Source organism: Lontra canadensis, unplaced genomic scaffold (genome assembly GCF_010015895.1).
Source record: "Lontra canadensis isolate GAN:19392208 unplaced genomic scaffold, GSC_riverotter_1.0 scaffold8, whole genome shotgun sequence".
NCBI lineage: Eukaryota > Metazoa > Chordata > Mammalia > Carnivora > Mustelidae > Lontra > Lontra canadensis.
Window position 1 is genome coordinate 26,219,430 of NW_022631002.1, and position 22,612 is coordinate 26,242,041.

The 22,612-nt window shown below is 54.0% G+C and overlaps 1 protein-coding gene across 5 annotated transcripts; it reads right to left on the bottom strand.

Moving 5' to 3' along the window:
* Positions 1-544: 544 nt before the first annotated feature.
* ADGRG5 (adhesion G protein-coupled receptor G5) lies at positions 545-22,397 on the bottom strand. Of its 5 annotated transcripts, none has more exons than XM_032854380.1 (16): positions 21,991-22,397; positions 21,196-21,431; positions 19,288-19,418; positions 17,756-17,799; positions 16,269-16,642; positions 11,452-11,553; positions 11,182-11,260; positions 10,392-10,548; positions 9,709-9,825; positions 9,085-9,198; positions 7,263-7,415; positions 6,407-6,528; positions 5,880-6,148; positions 4,783-4,897; positions 2,080-2,357; positions 545-1,697 (listed from the first exon to the last, which is right to left on the bottom strand). In XM_032854380.1, the coding sequence occupies exons 6-16, from the start codon at positions 11,513-11,515 to the stop codon at positions 1,597-1,599; spliced, it is 1,569 nt and encodes a 522-aa protein (XP_032710271.1). In that variant the 5' UTR covers positions 11,516-11,553; positions 16,269-16,642; positions 17,756-17,799; positions 19,288-19,418; positions 21,196-21,431; positions 21,991-22,397; the 3' UTR covers positions 545-1,596. The 5 variants fall into 5 exon arrangements, with proteins under 5 accessions (XP_032710271.1, XP_032710270.1, XP_032710274.1 ...); XM_032854379.1 differs by lacking the exon at positions 16,269-16,642 and adding an exon at positions 18,010-18,062 and having other exon boundaries at positions 21,196-21,547; XM_032854383.1 differs by lacking the exon at positions 16,269-16,642.
* Between the last annotated feature and the right edge of the window lie 215 nt (positions 22,398-22,612).

The window sequence follows — 22,612 nt, forward strand, 5'->3', positions numbered from 1 at the left end:
TTCTGAGAAGTGACCCCTGCCCAGAGCCTGGCCCCTCATGGTGCTCAGAGCTGCAAGCCTGGCCCTATCTCCTGGAACCACCAGAACCATCCCCTTGTTACTGTGGCCATAGCCTCCCTTGGGTGACCCTGGGCTTGAGAGTGTGTAAGAGGCTGGGCCTAAACCAGTGGGGTGGGCCAAGTCACAGGCAAGGCCCAGCTGTGTCACCACTTCCTGGAGCTTATCCAGAGAGGGCCTGAGACTTCCCATGATCCCTCTGCCCCCTCCTTAGTGTGGGAGCCCACCCCAAGGACCAAGGGGCCCGGTACCACTCAGGACGGGGCTCAATCGTGGCAGGGGGGCTTGGATGGGGACCCACATCACCCTGATAAAGATGGGGGGACACTGTCTGGAGTCAGAGCAAAGGCCACTCTAGGGAAAGTGGAAGAGGAAGTGACAGAGCTGAGGGAAAGCAGGTTGTGCCCAGTGAGGAGCTGGGCCTGTTGGGCCTAGAGTTTAGATAGTTTGCCCTCTCAGTCAACTCTGTTAATAATAGCAAACATACTAATGGTAACAATAATAATGATTTATTGAGCACTTCCTACTTGCTAAGCCTCTTAATATGGATTCTTTTTTTCATCTTCAAAATCAGCACCACAACGGCCCCTACTCTACAGATGGGAAAACTAAGGCACAGAGAGCTTAAGTGGTCTGTCCACAGTCACATAGCTGGCAAATGGTAAGGCCATTTGAACCCAGGCAGTCGGGTTCCAGAGCCTACAGCACTCACCAGCTGGCCAAGGGCTATGGGCATCCAGAAATAAACAGAGAGCAGAGGATCCCCGCCCCCACCCCCAGGAGAAAAGGAATCTGGCTCCAGGACTCTCACCATGCCATCCAAAGTCGTTATTACCTGTCTGATGGCCTGCAGCGGAGCTCTGAGTGCCTCCCCCAGCCCACCTGCTCTAGCGCCATGGATGCCCAAGAACCCAAGACCCAGAGCGAACAGCTGCGTTGGGAAAAGAGAAATGGGTGTGCAAACAGTGCGAGAATCCTTTCTTTGGTCACTCAGCAGGGGCAGTCCCAGAAGCCGGACCCCCTCCATCTGGTGTGTCATGTCCCCAGACAGGCAGCAGTTATTTCCAGATAGGATTCCGGGAGCCAATGGCTTCCGTGCACAGGCCAACAGCTCCCCCTGGTGTGCAAGCCAGGAATGGAGCTGGCTTTAGGAGCCCTCTCCCTCTTGCTCGGACAGAGATCAAGGGCAATGCTCATTCTCCACAATTGTAGCCTGAGCTTGGTTTTAGACTCCATACGGTCACGCCTACCAGGGGCAATTCAAACCTACCCAATTATCAGAGGGCCACCTGGCCACGGGCCACCTGCCTCAGGAGGTGAGGAAAGAGGCTCTGCCTTCCCATCCCCAGGAAGCCAGGGGAGGCAGAGCAGCGCACTGCCCTCTGGGCCTGGGGACGCCACGGAGGTAGAAAAGCCTCCCTGGAGGCCACAGGGGCCCCTGGTGTCCAGCAGCTGGCCTGCCACCTTCTCTGGGGGAGCCCAGAGCCTCGGGCTGCAGGCAGCCAGAGAGGCGAGGGCTTCTGGACGAGGGGGCCCAGACTACAGCATCGTCTGGGAGGAGCTGAACCCCTCCATCTCTGTCTCCATCTCTGCCTCTGAGTGGTGCCTCTGGGAGCAGAACCACAGGAAGAGGAAGAAACCTGCAAGGGAAAAGTGGGTCAGCAGGAGGCTAGAAGGAGAGACGCGGGGCCTCACCCAGAATCCAGGGACCTCCTCAGTGGGGGTGACCTGGGCTTCCCTAAAGCCCAGGAGAAAATCTCAGCGTCCCTCCCTGTTGGAAACCAGAAGGGGCAGAGCACAGACACCGGCCGACCAATTGTCAGCCGGCCGGAGGGTGCCTTTGTGCAAATGAGGAGGAAATGCCCCTTTCTATGGACAGAAGGAGCCCCGAACCAGCTTGGCAGGGAAGGGGGAGCTCAACTTCAGCCCGACTTGCCCCCTTGACCTGAAGCCTCGAGCAGTCAACATCTGAACAGCCGAGCACCACCCCCGGGGCTTCCTCAGGCCCCCCGCAGGCCCTACCGTACAGCGAGTTGAACGTGGTGAAGAGGAAAAGCTGGGGCAGCAGGAAGACGTCAAAGGAGAAGAAAGCCAAGGCCCAGGTGGAGCCCAGCAGCACGGTGAGGCCCAGCACGGTGACGCTGTCCCGGCAGGCCCGCAGGTTCAGCACCCTGTCCCGGGCACGTAGCCACTGCAGCACCCGCAGCGCCCAGACCAGCACCACCAGGTTGAAAAGAGACGTGAGGCCACCGTAGCCCATGACCAAGATACTGTGCACCCAGCGGCTCTGCACCCAGCACCTGCGGGGGAGCAAGGGAGCGGGAAGGGCCAGGGTCGGCGTGGCGGCCCAGGCTGGGTGCGGAGGGGCGTGGGTACAGAGATCCTGGTCTCTGGGCCTCTGGATGGGCTCTTGAACTTGGTCCTGTCTCCCAGGCCAGACCTGTTGCTTCTTGTCTGACCACACGTGTGAAGATCGGGGCCCGGCTTTCCAGCCAAGCCGTCACGTTAGGACCCCCCTGTCACCTCGGCCCCCGGCCTGAAGCCCTCCGTGTTCTCCTTTCCAGCCACACAGGGCCCTCTTATGCCTTTACTCACCTGAAAACTCTTCCTCTCCTCACTTCTCCAACTCACCTCTCTCCCCTTCCATGGCCAGCCCAGCTGCCCACTTGTCTAAAACTCTACCGGATCCCTGGCCCGGGGCCCTCTTCCTGGAGACTTTTCCTCCCACGCACCACAAGGTCAACATCATCTCAGCACCATCTCTGTGCAAAGGGCGCCCTGCCCCCGGGCCCCCCCCCCCCCCCCCCTCAGCTAGATGGGGCTCACGAGCAGTGAACAGCTGTGGCACATCGAGTGAGAAGCAGGATGAGGCCACCAAGGGCCGAGGGAAGAGCTGGCCGTGGCCCCAGCCCTGCTCCCAGACCCTCCCTGAGGCCTTCATGCTCTTTGTGTCCCCAAGACATTGGCAAGACAGGTGGTGCCTCTCACCCAGTCACACGCCATGTCATATGCTTTCCGTGAGTGAGCCCATCCGCTCCACATGAGGACCGTATGAGGCAGGTCCATAGTCGTCTCTGCCCCGCAGAGGGGGAAACTGAGGCTCGGGCTTGCTCAGAGGCAAAGGTGGTACTTGCAGCCCCGCGCTCCACACCCAGAGCCTGTGTCCCTGTCCCAGCCCCCTGCTCAGGCCCCCGCCGTGGGCACCTGCTGCCACAGCCACAAGGGGCCTTGATTGTTATTTGGGAGATTTATGCAAGGGGCTCATGGATCATTCCTTTTCACTGCCACCTAACTGTCCCGCAGAGCTGGCTATGTTGCAACTTATTAACCTTATTAACATGTCGGAGGGCATTGGAGTTCCTTCCAAAGATTTGGTTATTGCTGTTCTGTGTTCAGGAACGCAAATAGACTTGGTAAGGGTTTTATAAATGCAGGAGAATAAAAGTCACGGAATCCCAGGGGAGAGGGAGAGGGAGAAGGGAGGGAGACTCGGAGAGGGGGGTTCTTGAAGTGGGATACTCTGTGACAGCCCAGCAACACTGTGCTTCCTGCCCCCGCCCAGTCCTCCAGTCCCCAGCACATGTTAAAAAACTACATTGTGTGGAGTGCCTGGGTGGTTCAGTAGGTTAAGCCTCTGCCTTCAGCTCAGGTCATGATCTGGAGTTTTGGGAACGAGCCCCGCATCGGGTTCTCTGAGCAGCAGGGAGACTGCTTCCCCCCTCTCTCTGCCTGCCTCTCTGCCTACTTGTGATCTCTCTCTGTCAAATAAATAAAATCTTAAAAAAAAAAAAAAAAACAACTACATGGTGAAGGAGCCCTAAGTCACACCTCTAAGAAAGCAGCCCCAACCCCACAGTGAGAGGAATGAACCCCAGCCCGCCTCACTTCCAGGAGGCTGAGAGGGGTAGTGGGGGGGGGGGCCTCTGGAACCAGCCTGCCTGTGGCCAAGTCCCAGCTCTGCCAGGAACCACCTGGGTTTCCTTGGGTGGGGTTCTTCAGCAGCCCATGCCTCAGTTTCCCTAACTGTAAACAGAGGCTGACAGTAGGACCTACTCCTTGCTGCACAGTTTAAACAGGAGATAGGTCTACAGGGGTTCGTTCAGCTACTCTCGCTATGTTGGCCGTGAGAACCTTCATTCTTAGGGCACAGGAAGAGGCAGCAGAGTCTGTCCCGCAGACTGCCCAGGCCACCTCATACGCACACGCACGCACACACACACATGCCGAGCCCTGTCCCTGGGCGTCCCAGCCCCTGCAGTGCTCTCTCTGCTGAGGACAATCTGAGGGCTGCCAGCACTATGCAGGAGCAGATCAGGGCCACAGGAGCCCAAAGGAGCACAGCAAGGCGGTGGGAAGAGTGAGCAGAGTCAGGAGTGGGCTGACCTCCTGGGGCAGGGTTGGAGAGCAGGAGGGGAAGCTGAGCCGATCGCCGCACTCGGCCAGGAGCCAGGGGTCCTGCTGCCCTGGGCATGGAAGCCCATGAGCAGGCACCAGAGCTCATGCCAGTCTCCCTAGAGGTTGCCAGCCTAGAGCAAGAGCCTGCCTCTGCAGGAGACCTTGGGATCCAGCAGAAGGGCTATGGCAAAGCCTGGAAACTATCCCTCTCTGAAACACAGCCCCCTCTTCGCCCCCCAGCCAGTGTCCTGCCTATAGGACACCCTGTTCAGAGTCCCTGGGCCCTTCTGCCAGAGCTAGGGAGCCTGCCACACCCCTCAGGGCACTCACATGGACATGTTCTGGAAGCCCGTGCCATTTTCTTGACTGCCGGAGACTGGAATTGTGCAGGGTCCGTATGCTGAGCTCTCAACAACAAGGAGCAGGACCAGCAGGGCTGGGACCCCTGAGAGGTAAAACAGAGGCTCAGCACCTGTCAGGTGACCCTGAGAGGGGCTGGTCATGGGTCCCTGGGGCTGCTAAAACAGAATTCCACTGAGCAAGCGGGGAGGGGAAGGTCTCTTCTGAGCCCCCAGGCCCTGCCGTACGGTCCAGCTTCAGGGCACTTAGCCTGTAGGTCTTAGAGGAGGCTGCGCTCCAAGATAGTGTCAGTGAGGGCTCCAGGGTGGGATGGGAGTGGCAGTGGTGGTGGGGAGATGGAGCTAACAGGACAGAGGGCTGGCGGAACTCAGGAGGAAACCGAGATAGTAAAGAGGAGCTAGGATGGGGTTAGAGGTGCCAGTGATGGTGGTGTCAGAGATAGTGTTGAAGATGAGGATGAGCATGGTGGTGATGCCGGAGGTGGAGGTGAAGGTCGTGGTACAGTCAGGGGCAGACATATTCGTGGCGTTGATGGCAGTGTTGGAGGTAGACATGGTGGAGATGATGGTGGAGGTGATGGAAGTGTCGGAGGTGGTAGTGATGTTGGTAGATGTTGTTGGTAGATGGTGTTGGAAGCGATGCTGATGGAGGTGTTGGAGGTGATGGTGATGGAGGAGTCAGAGATGATGATGGAGGTGTTGGAGGTGATGATGGAGGTGGTGGAGGTAGAGGGGACAGAGGTATTGGAGGTGGTGATGATGGAGGTGTTGGAGGTGATAATGATGGAGGTTTTGGAGGTGATGTTGGAGGTGGAGGGGATGGAGGTGTTGGAGGTGGAGGTGATGAAGATGTTGGAGGTGACGGTCATGGAGATGTTGGAAGTAGAATGGATGATAAGAACAGTAGAGCAGAAAGTAGTGGCGAATGTTGACAGGGATGAGCCGTGCTCAGGATGCGGTAACTATGACGAGGAAGAGGAGAAGAGAAGGGCAGAAGTGGGGTAGACACCCTGTCCACTGTCCAGCCAGAAGCCTCAGGGAGCAAGATCGGAGGGAGGCTCTGCTTACCCCAGCCCACTGCACAGAGCTTCAGCAAGTATCGGCGGATGTAGATGTTGTAGACGCGCCCAAGGAGCAGGTAGAGATTGAAGCCTTCGATGGCCGTCCAGGTGAGGCAGCTGAGCAGTGAGAAGTGCAGGATGGCAGCCACTGCTGTGCACGCTGACCCAGGCACAGGGGGCGTGGCTGGCAGAGGACTCAGCAGGAAGGCGACATTCAGGAGCAGCACGGAGGCGTGCAGGTTCATGTGTACGCGTGTCATGGAGTCACCCTGCTTCCTGCACATGGAAGCATGACCTTCCATGGTCTGGGGACATCACCCAGGCAGTGCCACCCCCCGGGGCTCAGGGACACATGACTGAGGCTCAGGGTGGGGGACAGGGACTGAACAGCAGCCACACAGCAAGGCTGGTCTCCTGCCTCCCAACCTCCATGCCCTGGAGGAGCGCATCCTGCTCTGGGGGGTCAGTTAGACAAGAAGGAGGGGTGCTGAGCAGCAGCAGGTGGGCAGGCCCAGCCCAGGGGCAGGGGAGTACCTGGCTTGGAAGTGCAGCAGGATAGTGAGAAGCGAGGACACAATGGAGATGCTGCAGCCCACCAGGGAGATGTATATGAGAGGCACCAGCAGCTCTCTGGGGACCGGGGCTTGGGACAGCTGCTGCAGGAAGGAAGGGGAGATGGGGGACAGAAGAATGGAAATGCCCTCCCGACAGTGACAGGGACCTGCTAAGACCTTAGCTCCAAACTCCCCTGTCGCACCACAAACCTCACTGTGGTCCTGGCTTTAAAAAAAAAAAAGGCCTGGCAGACACAGTGGCTTTTGCCCTCCCTCAACTCCCATCTCCCCTTTTTCTATGAGAACCTCCCCTCCCCCACTGTCTGTGCACATGGCCGGTCCTACTATGTGTGAACAGGTGCACTAGGCCTGATTTATCAGAGCCCTCCCTCCTCCTGCCCAGTGACTGGTTGAGGGATGGGAGTGGGACACACTCCAATGCAGTGGGACCCAATCCCAAGATTGGGAGAATTGGGTAAGAGAAAGCTCTCATTCTACTGGCCTAACAGCTAGTAGGACATGAGCCTGGGTCTGCTAGCAGCCATATTATTATCCTGTGGGGAAATCCTGTCCAAAGGCTAGGCCAGCACAAAGCAAGCACGGCTGGGAGATAGATAGAGCCCTGTCTTGGTGATATTGAGCATCTGGATCAAGCCATGCCTGAAGCCTAACATAGCTTCTTTAGCAACATGAGTTCATAAGTTTCTCTTTTACCTCCTTAAGCCCATTTGAGTTGGATTTTGTCCCCTACACCAACCTCTGCCTTGCTCCTTTTGCTTAGACATGGGGCCCTTTATTGCTTTGACTCCCCTCAGCTGGACTGGAGGCACACATACCATGAGAACAGCAAAGTAGCTGAGGTGATTGCAGCGGCAGAGCACCCTGGAAGGTGAGAGCTGCTCTGTGCGACAGCCCTCAGGGCTCCAGACCCCCCAGTAACGTTTACTGGCTCCTTCCTTCCAGAAGACACAGGTCACCTTGTAGCCTTCCTAAGGGAAGAGGCTGGAGTTGGGTGCATCCAAGGGATGTGGGGGATGGCTGTGGGTCAGAGTCTGGAAATTGTAGGGGCCAAAGTTGATTCAACTGCACCCTAGTCAACATTTTACCAGGCACTGGCTGGGCTTTGGCATCAGACAGAACCAGATTCCAGCCTCATCTCTACTCTGACTCTCAAGTAACCTGGGCAAGTTGTTGAGCTTCTCTAAACCTCAGTTTATTCATCAGCAAAATGGGATCATCTATACCCAAGTCCCAAGGATGGTATTAAATTACAGGCAGTGAGGAATCTTGAGGGTCCAGCTCTGGCCGGACAGTATTTGTTCTGTAATCAACTGTCCCCTTTCCCCTCCTCCCCATGGAGAACAATGATGGTGCAGCCCCAAGCCCAGTGTTGGGGAGAGACTCACTCACAGACAACCTAGATGCCAAGTCATGTGGGTGTGGGGGGGGGGGTGCAAATGACACAGGCAGTGCCATGGAAAACCACTGAGGAGTGAACCTTTGCAGGGGCAAAGCCTCAGAGCAAAGAAAAGGAAGTATGGGGGCGCCTGGGTGGCTCAGTACGTTAAAGCCTCTGCCTTCGGCTCAGGTCATGATCTCAGGGTCCTGGGATCAAGCCCCGCATTGGGCTCTCTGTTCGGCAGGGAGCCTGCTTCCCTCTCTCTCTCTCTGCCCGCCTCTCTGCCTACTTGTGATCTCTGTCAAATAAATAAATAAAATCTTTTTTTAAAAGGGGGAGGGGGGAATATGATGGAGAAATTGGGAATGCAGGACAGTCCCAAAGAGGCTGATGGGAAGTCAGGGCAGAACACAGAGGCCCTGGGCTTTTAAGGGATGCCAGGGCCAGAAGAATAGAGGCCTCAGAGCTTATGCCTGCCCAGCAGTCCTTCTCCTTTCCTCCAGGATCAGCTTCTGCATTTCTCTGGAGGACCCATGCCTCCCATGGCAGGTCAGGTGAATCCAGCCCAGTCCCTGAGCCATGTGACCTGGGCCTGGCCATCCCACATTCCATTGACCTGGTTCAGAGATGGATACATGACCCAGCTGGACCTTTAGAACTCCGTTCTGGGACCCTGGTTTGCACTGATGAGAAAGAGCCTACTGGGAAGAGGGGACAGAGGTCTAGCACTTAAGCTGCCATCTTGCCAGAGTAGAGAGCCAAGGCAGGAAACCATTGCTGAGAAATGGAAAGAGGCTGAGTCAGGATGGCATTATATAAGCCCCTGGATCCAACCATGCCCGAAGCTTGAGAGCTCTGGACATTTATTCACGTGAGTCAATCAATTCCCTTTTGTGCTTAAACTGGCTTCACTTGGTTTTCTATCACTTGCAACTCAAAGTCCTGCCTAGGGGGCATCTGTGTGTCTCATTTTGTTAAGTTTCCAACTCTTGATCTCATTTCCTGGTCTTGATCTCAGGGTCCTGAGCCCAAGCACTAGGCTCCATGCTGGGTATGGTGCCTACTTAGAAAGAAAAAAAAAAAAATCCTGCCTACTGCAGTAACTAAAAACTTCTCTCTGATTCTTTTGACAGGAATTTTTAAACTGTGATAGATTTGAAATAATTTGTTTCCAAAATGCTGCTACAGATTTGGGTTTGGTCAAGCCAAAATTCAACAGGAGAGCCACAAGGGGGAATGGGAGAGGTGGAAAAAAGTACCAGACTCTGGTTGTGCTGGAAGCTGATGCTGATAGGCTCGTTGAGGTTGCTCACGTGTGCCTGACCCAGCTGGGCCCCCAAGACGTAGTTATTGAGCACAAGTGAGTTGGCATTCTGGAACGACAGCAAGAAGGGCTGACTGCAGGGGACGGAGGGAGACCCCCGCTGAGGGCTGAGAACCCCCCTTCGCCAGCCCCTTCCCCCAGAGGAGAGCAAGGAGCATGACGGTCACGAGGCCCGCATGGCCAACCTTGCAGCCTTCACGCACCCTGTCCCCTCCACCCAGAAAGCTGTCCTCTCCCCACCCACACCTCTCTGCCCTGTGTTGAGAGCATTCAGCCTCCATCCTAACTCACCACTATCCTCATTCACTTTCAAAGCCAAGGTTAAAAAGGCATCTTTGTCTATCTCCCCTAGGACAGGCTCACACATAGGTTTCCTGTAAGTGGGCCTGCCCACCATTCTCCTCTTACTGAGGCCCGGAAGGGGCAATGCCTGGGGCCACGAAGGGCTGGTCCCACCCAGTGCGAGTCCCCACCACGAGGCCAGTCGATGGTGTGGATGTTCACAGTGCCCCCAGGAAGGGGCCCGCGCCTACCCTCCTTGGCCCGCCAAGGCACACACCTGGAAAAAGTAGGCTGTGGAGAAGTAGATGCAGATGAGACGCAGCTCCCTGGGGCGGGCCCTGCAGGTGTCCTTGGTCAGCTCTGCCGGGAAGTGCATGGCGTGGGAGACCCCAGCCTATGGAGGGGGCGCAGACAGGCTCAGCCTGGGGTGCATGGCCTCTGGAGCCGGCCCAACACTTTCACTGCTCCCCACTCCTTGTGACGCCTTCCCGGCCTGACCCCAGGCATTTCATTTCTCTGAGCCTCCACCTGCAGAGCTCTCTCCCGGTAAGCAGGCTGCCCCTCCTCCCAAACGTGCTGAGGTCCCAGGCCCTCCCTCCAGGCCACCCCACCTTAAATGACCCCACCCGGCTGCAGCCCCTGGGGCTGGAGCTCCTCTGCCTTCAGCGCCCAGGCATTTAGTAGGAATCACAACAGGGTCTTCCAAGGACCCTGGATTCCCTGGCCTCTCCCACAGCTGCCTCCCTCCATAGACGTGCAAAAGCGGGAAGACAATGCCACCCTTGCAGGGCCACAGGGTACCCCCTTTTCCATCATTTGCATGAGGGACATCAGCCCCATTTTACAGAGGAGGCAACTCACAGCTAGGCGGGCAAACCGGATTAGTTTGGGTGGGGTAGGGGAGTCAGGACCTTAAGCCCTGCCTGCCCCCCATCCCAGCCCCCCACCACAACCTCTGACCTGGGAGTACTGCTCCATGGTGGTGCTGTTTAGTGAGAGGCCTGCAAAGCCGCAGCCCAGCTTGAAGATCAGTGACTGGATAGAGCGTGTCTGCAAGGTCAGGTTGTTGCCCCTGAAGCTGGCGTTCAACAGGCTGTTCTCCAGTTCCCGGATGTTGCTGAGGGCAAGAGAGCTGACCTGGGTCCGCGGTGGACTTGGGGGCTGGAGGGGCCCCAGGCAGCCTAGAAGGACGGGGCTTCTCCCATCCCCAGACCTCAGCACGCGGTGCATCCCTGGCACATGCTTACCTCTCCACCCCACTCATCCATGTCTCCTGATTACCTCTCTATCTGGTCCAGCTTTGCCGACACCTCCTTCCGGAAGCCTCTTCTGACTCTTCTCTAGTGGCTGAGTGAAATGCCCGATAGTCCCTGGGCTTCCCCGGCCACTCACCAGCCCTATCCCCTCACCCGCAGCTGCGCACCCATTAAGATCTCAGACCCCAGAGAGAGCCCAACCCGAGTCTTGTCCCTCCTTCCTGGACAAATGCAGAGACGGGATTCTGCACCAGGTTTCATTGCCTCCGTAGCTAAAGGCCCCAGCCAGAGAGCACACTTGATGAGGGCAGGGCATGCTTATCCTGCCTCTCCAGAACCTAGTGCCAGGCACACGGTAGGTACTCAATAAATGCATGTTGAATAAATGGATTAACGGTCCACACTGGACAGCCCTGAACCACTGACTCAAGGTGAGAGCTAGGGGTAGGAGGCACAGCTGACTCTAGGTGGATGAGGGGGATCTCCTGACTCACTCAGGAAGAGAAGCCGGTCTGCGGCCTTTGGATATGGTCTCCAGTTTTTTCATGCATCGCAGGGGTTCTTGGGATGTGTCTGCAGGGAGAAAGTCAGACCTCTATTTCAGCCTCTGTCCCTGAGCCTTCCACTCCAGCCTCAGTCTTGCTGCTGCCCGAGGTGGCTGTGGTGCCCCCTTTCAAGCTCCCTTGGTTCAAGGGATCCCCCTTTCATGTCACAGCCAGGGGCCCAGGCTAGGATGGCCCCCCAGTTCAGCATCACCCTCTTACCCATTGTCTCACTCTGAGAAGTCATGAAGCACAGGCAGAGGAAAAAGGCCCCCCGGCAATCCATGCCTTGTACCCGGTCTCTTCTGAGAACCGGCTTCCGCCCTAGAAAAGATGCATGTCACTGTCACCATGGTAAGAGAGTGACCTCTCACTTTAGGTGTCTGACATGTCCCAAGTGTAGGACGTCTAGCATCTTAATTGATCCTCGTTACTCTTGCATTTCACAGATGGGGAAACTGAGGTTCAGGGCGGAAGTGGTCTTGCTCTGTATGAGGTTCCCTGAGTCAGGTCTTTATGACTCCAGAACCCCCGACCATTTGTTCAGAAATGGCTGTCAGTAACAGCTTTGCTTGAGTCACTCCCCGTCCCCCAAAATGGGCTCTCTGGGGCTCCTCTGGGGCCCTGATTTCATCCAGGAAAAGCCACTTGGAAGCAACATGTAATCCTGTCCACCTCTGTCATTGATCCACGTGTGACTTTGAACAAAGGTTTGTCCCTCCAAGCTTTTGTTTTCTGTGGTTTTAAATTTCTTTTTTAAGATTTTTTTTAAGATCTTTTTAAGATTTTTAAGATCTTTTTTAAGAGAGAGAGAGAGCACAAGCAGGGGAAGTGGCAGGTGGAGAAGCAGGCTCCCTGCTGAGCAGGGAGGCCAGAGCAGGGCTCCATTCCAGCACCCCCTGATCATGACCTGAGCCAAAGGCAGATGCCTAACCGACTGAGCCACCCAGGCGCCCCTTCTGTGGTTTTAAAATAAACTAAGACATTTCTGCTTAAATATAGCAAATTTATGTCAAATCCCCTGAAACTCCACTAAACCGAGAGTGAGTGAATAAAATGGGCAGAGAGCTGCAAAGACAGAATGAAGAGAAAGAAGACGACAGTAGGCAGGAAAGGTTAGCAAAACTCTGGAGATGCCAAAGCAGGTATCACCCTGAGTGCCTGCTGTGAGGAGAGGTGTGAAGTGAGGGGAGGGGAGTGGGAAGGGGACACGAAGAAGCCTCACAACCCTGGGAACACTTGAGAACTAGAGGCATCAAGAACCTCTAAAAACAGGGATGAGGGGTAAAACAAAAAAAAATGGGATATAAAAGCTTGTGAGTTTTTTTGTTTTTTTTGTTTTTTTGTGGTTTTTTTTTGTTTTTTTTTTTTGAGAGAGAGAGCACATGTGTGAGCCTGGAGTGGGAGGGAGCAGAGGGGCAGAGAGAGAGGGAGAGAGAGAATCCAAGCAATTTCCACACTCAGCAGAGAGTCCAACATGGGACTCAATCTCACGACCCTGAGATCATGACTTGAACTGAAATCAAGAGCCAATGTTTAACCAACCAAGCCACCCAGGTGGCCCAACTGTGAGTCTATAAAGTGACCAGCTGGGGTCCCAGATTTCCTCCTCTACCTGGGGTGTCCAGGACCACTGTCACAACCCTACCACCCTCAACGCCACCCCAACATAAAGTTCATTCCCTGGAGACAGTGCATGATAGACAATCTAAGGGGAAGGATGGGATGCCATTCATGTATAGAAAAATTAAGCCATGTTCCTTCCCACCTCCTCCTCCACTCAGCTTCCAGAAGCCTGCAACAGCCAGGTGGCAATGCTCTTAGGCAGAAGAAAATTCTTCTCTAAAGAACTGGCCATTCCAAGAAAAATATCCTATCATTACAGATGTTTTGGGGCTCCTCAATGAAATTCCCAGGACCAAACTTAGGGTGAAGCTTTCCCAGTCAACAGCTCCGACAAGCAGTTAAGTGTTAGTGCTGCACTCTCAAAGATGAATGGTCAACCAAGGATCACTAGGTATTTTAAAGCACACACCCTCTCTCAGAAAGCTGCTGGAGGATACGCTCCAAGAGAACAAGGGAGTAAATCATGAAAGACAACATAGGGTACAGGAAATCCCACCAGAGAAGAGGTGAAACTACTTCACAGAAAATGCAAGAAGCTACTCCCCCCGGGTGTTGGTGGGACAGCAGGACCAGGGTCTATCCTGTCCAGAAGGTGGCAGGAGAAAAGAAGATTCCAGGATGGAACAAATAAACAACAAATAAAAGGAGAAGAATATAAAGAATTGGATGAAGTGTATACAAAATCTTTCTGTACTTTTTTTTTTTTTTGCAACCTCCTGTGAACTGATCGTTGTTTTCCAAAGTAAAAAATTCAAAGTTCAGTACAATGGAATGCCATTTCACTATCAAAAATCATGATGTCATTAAGGACATAAAAGAGGAGCACAGTATACCATTCACTGCCTAGAAAGGGACAGTAGAACATAACACACACAATGGAATTACATGTATGGAAATTTATGGTAATATACATGTTTAGGCCTAGGAGCGTATCTAGAAAAACAGTCACCAAAATGTTAATAATGTTATGGGGAGGAGGATTCCTTTCTTTTTTAGGTTTTCCAGTACAGTTCAAATTTTCTACGACAAACATGTATTACCCTCGCAACAAAAAAACAAGTCTTTAATGCTTAGAATTTTTTATGTTCCAAATGACTACCATTATGGAAAAATAATGGTGGTCTATTATTTATGAAAAAAAATATATATATATCTTGCAAAGCAATGTAATCCAATCCTTGTAAAAGTCACATTTTTTTATAGACCCAAGTTCTGAAAGCTGCGGGGGTCATTTGTGTGTGGTGAGGTTCAGACTCTTGTTTTGGGTGCCCCGATTTCCCAATGTTACCCCATACATTACAGTTACACGTTTCTCAATTTTTATTTACTCTTAAGAGAGTTGTTGTGTTTTTAAGGAGGTTCCCCACCCAGCATGGAGCCCAACACAAGGCTTGAACTCACAAACCTGAAATCGAGACCTTAGCTGGGGTTCAAGAATCAGATGCTTGGGGACGCCTGGGTGGCTCAATTGGTTAAGCAGCTGCCTTCGGCTCAGGTCATGATCCCAGTGTCCTGGGATCGAGTCCCGCATCGGGCTCCTTGCTCGGCAGGGAGCCTGCTTCTCCCTCTGCCTCTGCCTGCCATTCTGTCTGCCTGTGCTTGCTCTCTCTCCCTCTCTCTGACAAATAAATAAAATCTTTAAAAAAAAAAAAAAAAAGAATCAGATGCTTGACTGACTGAGCCACCCAGACGTCCCTGCTCTTCAGAGAGTTTAGAAATTTACATCTTTCAAATCCAAACAATAAGTAAGTCCACAAAGGTGTAAATGCAAATGATCTCTGTCTCCTGTGTCACCCAACCACTCCCTTCCCAGGTAGTCTCCCCCAGGTAACTACTGCTGCTAGTGTTTGCTGAATCTTCCCAAGTCTCAAATAAATATAAGGATATAAAATTCTCCTCGTCTTACATGAAAACTTTTTTGGCTTGGAAATACATCTTGGAGAGCTTTCCGTAACAGTACCTAGAGTTTCCACTTTTTCTTTTCCAACTGCACAGTCTGACGTTGGAGGGAAAAGCGCTAACTTATTCAGCAGATGCCCTCAGAACAGCAGGCCGTGTGGGTTCCAGTCTTTGGTTCCTTCCAACAGTGCAGCTGTTCTGACAACATTTCTCCCACGTCCAAGTTCACCATCCACCCATTTTTGTTTTACGTTCAAAGCTTCCTTACCATCTTCTCGAAACTCTTTACGTAGTAGGGAAATTAGCTCGTGGTCTATTATGTGAGTTGCAAATATGTTTCCTGGCTTATCATTTGTCTTTGTACATTACATATGGTCCTTCTGCCGTGTATAAGCCTTTTTTTATGTGTATAATTTTTGTGTGACCAGAATTACCAGTACTTTTCTCTTTTGGCTTCTGGATTTTGAGTCAAAGCTAGAAAGACCAACCTACCCTACTCCAGGTATAAAGGAATTCTCCTAAGTTTCTGGTAGGACTTGTGAGGTTTCATTGTTCACATGGGAACCCTTAGTTCATTTGCATCAATCCTGGAGTACAGTATGAAATGGGGATGTGATACTTTTTTCTGGGTGCTCCCATCCATTTATCTTAACATTATTTATTAATATATGTGTTTACTTGAAAAGAGACTAGAAGGGCTCCTGGGTGGTCTGGTCAGTTAATCATCTGACTCTTGGTTTCTGCTCAGGTCATGATCTCAGGGCTGTGGGATTGAGCCCTGGTCGGGCTACGTGCTCAGTGGGGAGTCTACTTGAGAATATCTCTCTTCCTCTCTCTCTGCCCCTACCTCACACCTCCCCTGCCTCAAATAAATAAATCTTTGAAAAAGAGTGAGAGAGAGAATAGAGACTTTGGTTGGAGTCATAGAACACTGGGTTCTTAATCATTTGGCCACTTGGTTAGCTACTCAGCTGTGTTATCTTGGCCAATTCTCAGAACCTCAGAGAAGAGAGGAGGGAAAGATCTGAGGAGACAAAGGAAGTGCTGAAGGAAACAATTTGAGATGTTTCAGATGAGAAGACTGAGGGCCCCATAGTGCAGACAGGATCTTGGGTCATCTTGTCCCCTCCCTCACTGTGTGAATGGGGAAACTGAGGCCCAGACCACAATGTGGATTTGACCTCCAGGGTCTGGACCATAAAGCTTGGACCCCAGGCCCTTGGCCACCCTGCTCTGTGTCTACAGAGGGAAGAGGGTGGCCTAACCCCATGACCAGCTGGAGAAATCAAGGCCAAAGAAGAAGTGAGACCTCCTCCAAGTACCCCAGATGGCTGTGGTTTCCACTCCCTTTCCCAGGGGCAAACCACAGTCCTCACTTCCACTTGAGACTTCAGCACCGCTCTCCCCAGCCCTTCAGAGTAGCCACTGTGCCTGGTCACCCCACACCCTCACCCCTCTCACCATCTACCCTGCAGCTCCTTACTGGGGCTTCCTGGGAAACAGAACTCCCTTACCTGATGTCCAAGATGGTTCCAGTGGATCGTGGGGAAACTGGAAACCACTAAGAGTTGGCCTGGGGTTATAGCAGGCCAGTGGTCAAGCTGGGACTCAAACCCAGCACTGTAGACTCCAAGTCAGCTGCCCTCCCCGCGCTGTGCACTGCAGCCTCTCCAAGACGGCTGGGTATCTGAGTTGCTCTACAAATGAGTAAGACTCTGTCGAGGCCAACAAAGAGATGGGGAAACATGCAGAGTGCAGGCCACAGGCTTTAGAAGATGCAAATTTGATAATCAGTTCCAGTAGTCAGTGCCTGGGCCATGACATTGGGCAATAAGTCCATTTCTCCATGCTTCAGGGTGTCTTGTCCATAAAGTGAGGCCAAGGAGACCTATCTCCCAGGAAGAGAGACTCAGAGACATTTTCACAATCCCCACTGCAAGTTTAGGGCTCTGATCCAAAGCCCCAGCCCAGGATATATCTGAGCATAAGACTTGGGACCCCCTGCCTTCCTCCCTGGGGCTGACCATGCATCCCCCCCACCCCCCTGCAGCCCACCCTGTCTCCCACAGCCCCAGGTCTGCTGAGCCAGTCATACCCCTGCATGTGGCCCCACTGCCCCCCGGCAAACAGCCACTCCTGCCAGACACAGGCTGGAGCTCCCACCGCTGGCCTCACCATGGCCTGGGAGATGAGTGAACCCGTGGTCTCTGAAGGAAATCCCTGACAAGTAGCATTCTTATCCCCATTTCACAGGCAGGGAAAGGGAGGCCACGTCAAGGCCCAGCCAGAGTCTGCGACCAAGCCAGCACCAGAGCCACTTCCCTGAGACATACTGTCCCCAGGCTCCAGTCCAGGTCACTCTGAGAGGAAGGGCACCAGCTCGCATTAGCCCAGTAGAAACTTCTGGGCTAGAAATTTCTGGGTAGAAATATGCGGACCCTCCCCCATGTCATCCGTGGTACAGATTACCAGATTCACCCCATTTTATCAATGAGGAAACTGAAATCCAGAAAAGTCTAATAACTTGCCCTAGGCCACAGTGGGGAGCTAGGATTTGAACCCAATGCCTAACCACTCCTTAATTTAAATTGCTTTAAAAAAATAAATAGAGGGCCACCTAGGTGGCTGCTTTCAGCTCAGGTCATAATCCCAGGGTCCTGGGATGGAGTCCCAAGGTGGGCTCCCTGCTCGGTGGGGAGCCTGCTTCCCCCTCTCCCTCTGCCCTCCCCACCCCCTTGCTCACGATCTATCAAAGCAATAAATAAAATCTTTAAAAAAAAATAGATAGATGGAGAGATCGACAGACTTCTACATTCCCAGAGATTCTGGAGTTGCCACCAGAAGGTGAAGAGGATAAGGGCAGGTCCCCAGCCGGGAGCCCCTAGGATGTCACCGATCCTGGGCCCACCAAGGCAGGGACAAGCCTGGTGCCTGCTGGGGACCTACAGATGAGGACAGAGAGCTGCGGGAGCAGGGAATGGTGCTGCCCGGTGAAGCTGACCTGTGGGGCCGCTGCTGTCCAGCTGCTGCGTTGCTGTCACCGTCCTGTCCACAGAGAGAAAGGGAAGTTGGATGTGTGTGCCGGGGCTGCCTCTCTGCACAGCTCAGCCCAGGTCCTCAGCCCTCCCCTTCTCTCTTCACCCGGCGCCCCCACACCACACCACGCTCAGGCTTCACTTCTTCTTTCCCCGCCAGCAGCCTTTTGCTTCCTCTGAACTGGTAGCCAGGCAGGACATCTCTTGCTCTCACCCTTACCTGGTGCCTGCAGCACTTCCGGGGGGTAGCTGAACCTTGCAGCGGCGCTCGGGCTGTGGGGAGGCGGGGGAGGGCTGGCCCACGTAGCACCCGGCAAGGTTTCAAGACCTACCTCCGCTCTACGCCTTTTTGGCCTCAGTTTCCCCACCTTCAGAAAAGGGAGAATGATCCCCGCCTGACCTGACAGACCGTTAACGGGACTGAGAAGGCTCCAGCCTCAGGCGAGGGCGGGGTCTGACCTCCTGGCCTCAAACCACAGGCCTGCCATTTCCTGGCTGGGGGACTTTGGGCCCTCTGAGCCGCAGTTTCCCTTCTAACATGGAGATGAGACAGTACCGCCTCACAGGGCAGTGTGGCACTTCTGGGAGGTGATGCTGCCAAGCCCCCAGCACTCTGTTTCACAGCTGTGGAAAGGCCTCGCTGGGAACGGAGAGCAGGAAAGACCGGGCCAGACTGTGGCTAGAGGCTGGTCCGCCTGTCCTGCTCCGGCTACTTCCTCCGCAGAACCCCCAAGGGGAAGGGGAGGTGTCTGTGTGAATTGGTGGGAGGCAGGGTGCTCTCTCTCGCTCAGCCAAACTCCCTGGGAAAATTCTGACTCAGGAATGTACTTTCCTATCCCCAAGGTGAGATGGGGAGGCAGCAAGGTGGAGAAAGCAGGCAAGTCCCAACAGGGTCTCTCTTCCCTCTTCCCCCACCCAAGCACAACCCACAGGGGCTGGCTCAGCCATCTACGGGAAGCGGGCAGAGAGCTGCGCCTCTGAAAGCAGGGAGACTTAGGGGGAGCGCAGACCCACGTCTCCAGGCCCACCACCACCACCGCAGCAGCAGGGACATCCATGCACCTGTGACCTGATCCCTCGGCTACACTCCTGCTGGATGACTTGAGCAAGCCTTTGCCTTTCTCTGCACTTGACCCAGATCATGACCTCCAAGCCCTTCCTTCTGAGGTCTCCTAGCCACCTCTAGAATTACAACACCAGCAGTCTTCCTCCTTATGCTTCTTGTGAACCCAGGCGGCTGCTTTCGGGGCCCAGGAGGAGGCCCCGCTCACCCTGATGCTCCTCTATTTTCCACCCGGGATCTGTGCCGGCCTCACTATGCCTTGCCTCTGGTGGAGTGCTGGTTTTACCTCACCCTGCTCTCCAGACCCTAGAAACCATGGCCAAGACCCTCCCTAGCTCAAAAGCCAGCAGTGGCTCCCTATTGCCTTCATGGTCTAGACCCATCTGGCTTCTGTGTCCGCCCACTTCTGGATGAGCTTGCCACAGTCACACTCACCTCTCTGCTCTGTCCCAGCTGCAACACACACATGTGCTGGGCAGGACCCCAGTTCTTCTCTATCCCTCAGGGGCCCATGGGGCAGCTCCTGTCCTACTTCCGCTGAGAAGGCTGCGCTGTCTCTGACTCCCCTATTAAACATCCCAGATGCCTGAGCATTAGAAGCATGCCAGTCCCTCGGTCAGCACCCCAGGCAGGGAGAAGGGCAGCAGGCCACCTCCCATCCCCCCACACACACCATCCCCAGTGACATGTCTCTCCCCGTAGGGCTGCTCACCCTATCAGTGAAGGACGGGAAGGGGGACCGCCAACAGGACATGTCATAAACTGAGTCACAGCATGAAAAACTCATTTAGTTTTCAGTGTTTTCCAATCCTGGTTGCATCTGAGAGAAGGCTCCATTTAGAGCCAAATTTTCTCTAACTCCTCTCTTCCCCTGCCCTGTGTCCTTATTTTTTTTTTTCATTCTTCAACCTTTTATTGGACACAGAAAATGAGATATCTGATTTTGAATGATTTTTTTTTTTAAAGATTTTATTTATTTATTTGTCAGAGAGAGAGAGGGAGAGAGAGCGAGCACAGGCAGACAGAATGGCAGGCAGAGGCAGAGGGAGAAGCAGGCTCCCTGATGAGCAAGGAGGCCGATGTGGGACTCGATCCCAGGACGCTGGGATCATGACCTGAGCCGAAGGCAGCTGCTTAACCAACTGAGCCACCCAGGCGTCCCTTGAATGATTTTTTTATTGTGGCAAAATATACATATAATTTACCATTTTGACCCTTTTGTAAGTGTACAGTTCAGTGGCCTTAATTACACGGCCGTTACCACCGTCTACCTTCTCCAGAACTTTTCCACCTCCCAAAGGGAAACTCTGTCCCTGTTAAGGAGCAAGTTCCCTCCCCCTCACCCCCTCCCAACAGCCCCTGGCGGCCACCATTCCCATTCTACTCGGCTCTATGAACTTGATCACTCTAGAAACCTTATGGAAGTGGGATCACCTAATAGTTCTCCTTCTGTGACTGGCTTATTTCACTTCACATGGATCAGCCTTTCCTTCCTTTTTAAGGCTAAATAATATTCTTTTGAATGTACAAATAGACCAATATCATTTATCCATTTGTCTCCTGACAGACCCTTGGGTGGCCTCTATCTTTTGGTTCTTGTGAAAGGTGTACAATCACGTCCCTATTTAACAAAGAGCCGGTTTCTAGTTTCTCAGTGGTGTTGTGTGTTTACACGGTATTTATTTTTATGGTTTTCTTCTATTTATGGAGACCGATGCCGATTTCCTACTTACTCTAAAATACCCGTACGTCTTACAACATGGAAATGACGGGCAGGGAACGTGCTAGGTGTCGATGGCAAAAAGCGGCAGCAGGGGTACAAGACAGAACTTCTGGAATGTGGAAAATACCAACACAGTCCTCTGTCGACAAACCCACTGGGCTGAGCTGGGGAAGGAACCCCTTTGGAGGGCTGCCAGGAGGCTGACACCAGTGGGCAGTCTGGGGGTGTGGGTTCAGGAACAGTGGGGACAATGTTAAGTAACGTTGAGTCAGATCGGGGCTCTCAGACCTTCTGGTTTTGTGCCTCTTCCAGGCCTGTCCCTTGACCTCTGATTCTCACTGTAGGCTGGTGGGGCGGCTGAACAGTGAGATAATTCCTATGAACTGCCATGCTTCAGGTCTGTCCCCATCTTGGTTCCATGACAGGTGGAATCTCTCCACCTGCTGCAAAGCACATAACTAGGACTACTTCCTTTCTTAAGAGAAAGGGCCCAGCTGTGATGTTCTAACTGGAACTGAAGTTCACTGCCAACTCAGCCTCCTCAACCTTCTCCAGCCCCCCTGCTGCCTCCAGAAACTCTGGGAAAGAACCGGGGGCTCTTGGCCCATTGCTGTCCTTACCAGCCATGGGACTCTGGGTAAGTCTGATCCATAAGCGCCCCCTGAGCATTTCCTCAGCTTTGGAATCCTTTGGTAGTCAGTTCTCTCTGGAAGGACGCGGTCATTTCTCTCTAAGTGATGTTCTCTTCCTCTGTGGTCAGCTGCGGCTTCATTTGTACCGCGTCATGCCAACTTCACGAAACCCCACACTTTTTGCAAGATTTGCAGTTTCGCTGGCCTGTTCAGTTGCTTCATATCTGCAGGGTTAGAAACTCTGATAGCATCCGATGGAGGCCGATTTGGGTGGGGGTATGTGTTGTGGTAGAGGGAAATGCAATGAACGTTGCAAGGCTGGTCTTTGGTTTCTGTGTACCTTGGGCTGGGGAAAGGCAGATACTCAGTACTCTGAGCACACAATCTAAATTAGGGTTAATCAGGACTTAAGGCTAATTTTTCTACAGCACTTTTAGTTTCCTTTTCAAGGCAAAGTCCTGATGCAGTCTGGCTGCCCTCGCTATCTCTGTAAGTTTCGGTTGTCTTTTTAGAAAGATTCACCGCAGGGGCGCCTGGCGGCCTCAGGCGGTGGACCACAGGACTCTTAACCTCACGGTCCTGACTTCAAGGCCCACGGTGGGTGTGGAGACTACTTTAAGAAAAGCGGTGGGGGCGGGGAGGGGGTTCACCGCAGTTGCCTTCCAGGTACAGGATGCCCTGAGGAGAGGCGCCTGACCCCACCTCCCGCTCAAACCGCAGACACCTTATTCCCAAGGGCAGAGGAAGCCCCACAGCCGCGGGGCGCACGCCTGAGCGCCTTACCGTAATTGCTTGGGGACCGCCAGCCCGGCCCTGTCGCCAGCGGGAAGCACCGAGGCCCTTCGGAGAAAATCTCCGCCGGGTGGGCCAAGTGCACCACCACGGCTTCTCCACGCGCGTGAGGTTACTTTGGTGACCCTTTTGTGGTACAAAGGGGAAACTGAGGCCCGGCAACAGGCAGAGCCTTATTGCTTCGCGGCCGCTCAGCTGCATTGCTGACCCTAGGAAGAAGGCAGGTAACAAAAGTGAACACTAGGTCAGCGCGCCCCACGTGCGGAGCCCAGGACAGGCGCTGCCCACTTCTGCTGCAGGGTGCCTAGTGCGTTGCTGGCGCTCGGGAAACCTGAGGCGGGAAAGTCGAACCCTGCGGGGCCCCCAGACCCAGCCTTCCATCCCCCCACCCTCGGCCCCAATTGGGGGTGGGGCCTCTGGCCGGGTCCTGCTCGCTCTCCAGCAGAGCCCTCCGCCCCGGCCCGCGCCCCTTGCCCCAGAGTCAGTCTGGTGCCCCCACCTAGCGATCCGGCGGACCCGGGTCACACAAGGGCCGCCGCTGGCCGGGACCCACCGCCCCCGCCCCGCCGTCTCCTCTCCCCACCCCCCCGGTGGGAGGAGGAGACTCGGCGGC

Coding starts and splice junctions, on each gene's coding strand:
- ADGRG5 (XM_032854379.1), bottom strand. CDS start 19,320: ATGTGTGTGTTGCAGCTGGGACAGAGCAGAGAG. Junction 18,063..19,287: donor AGCTGGGACAGAGCAGAGAG/GTGAGTGTGACT, acceptor GCCTCCCCACAG/CCCGAGCGCCGCTGCAAGGT. Junction 2,358..4,782: donor GGCTTCCAGAACATGTCCAT/GTGAGTGCCCTG, acceptor GCTCCCCCGCAG/GTGCTGGGTGCAGAGCCGCT.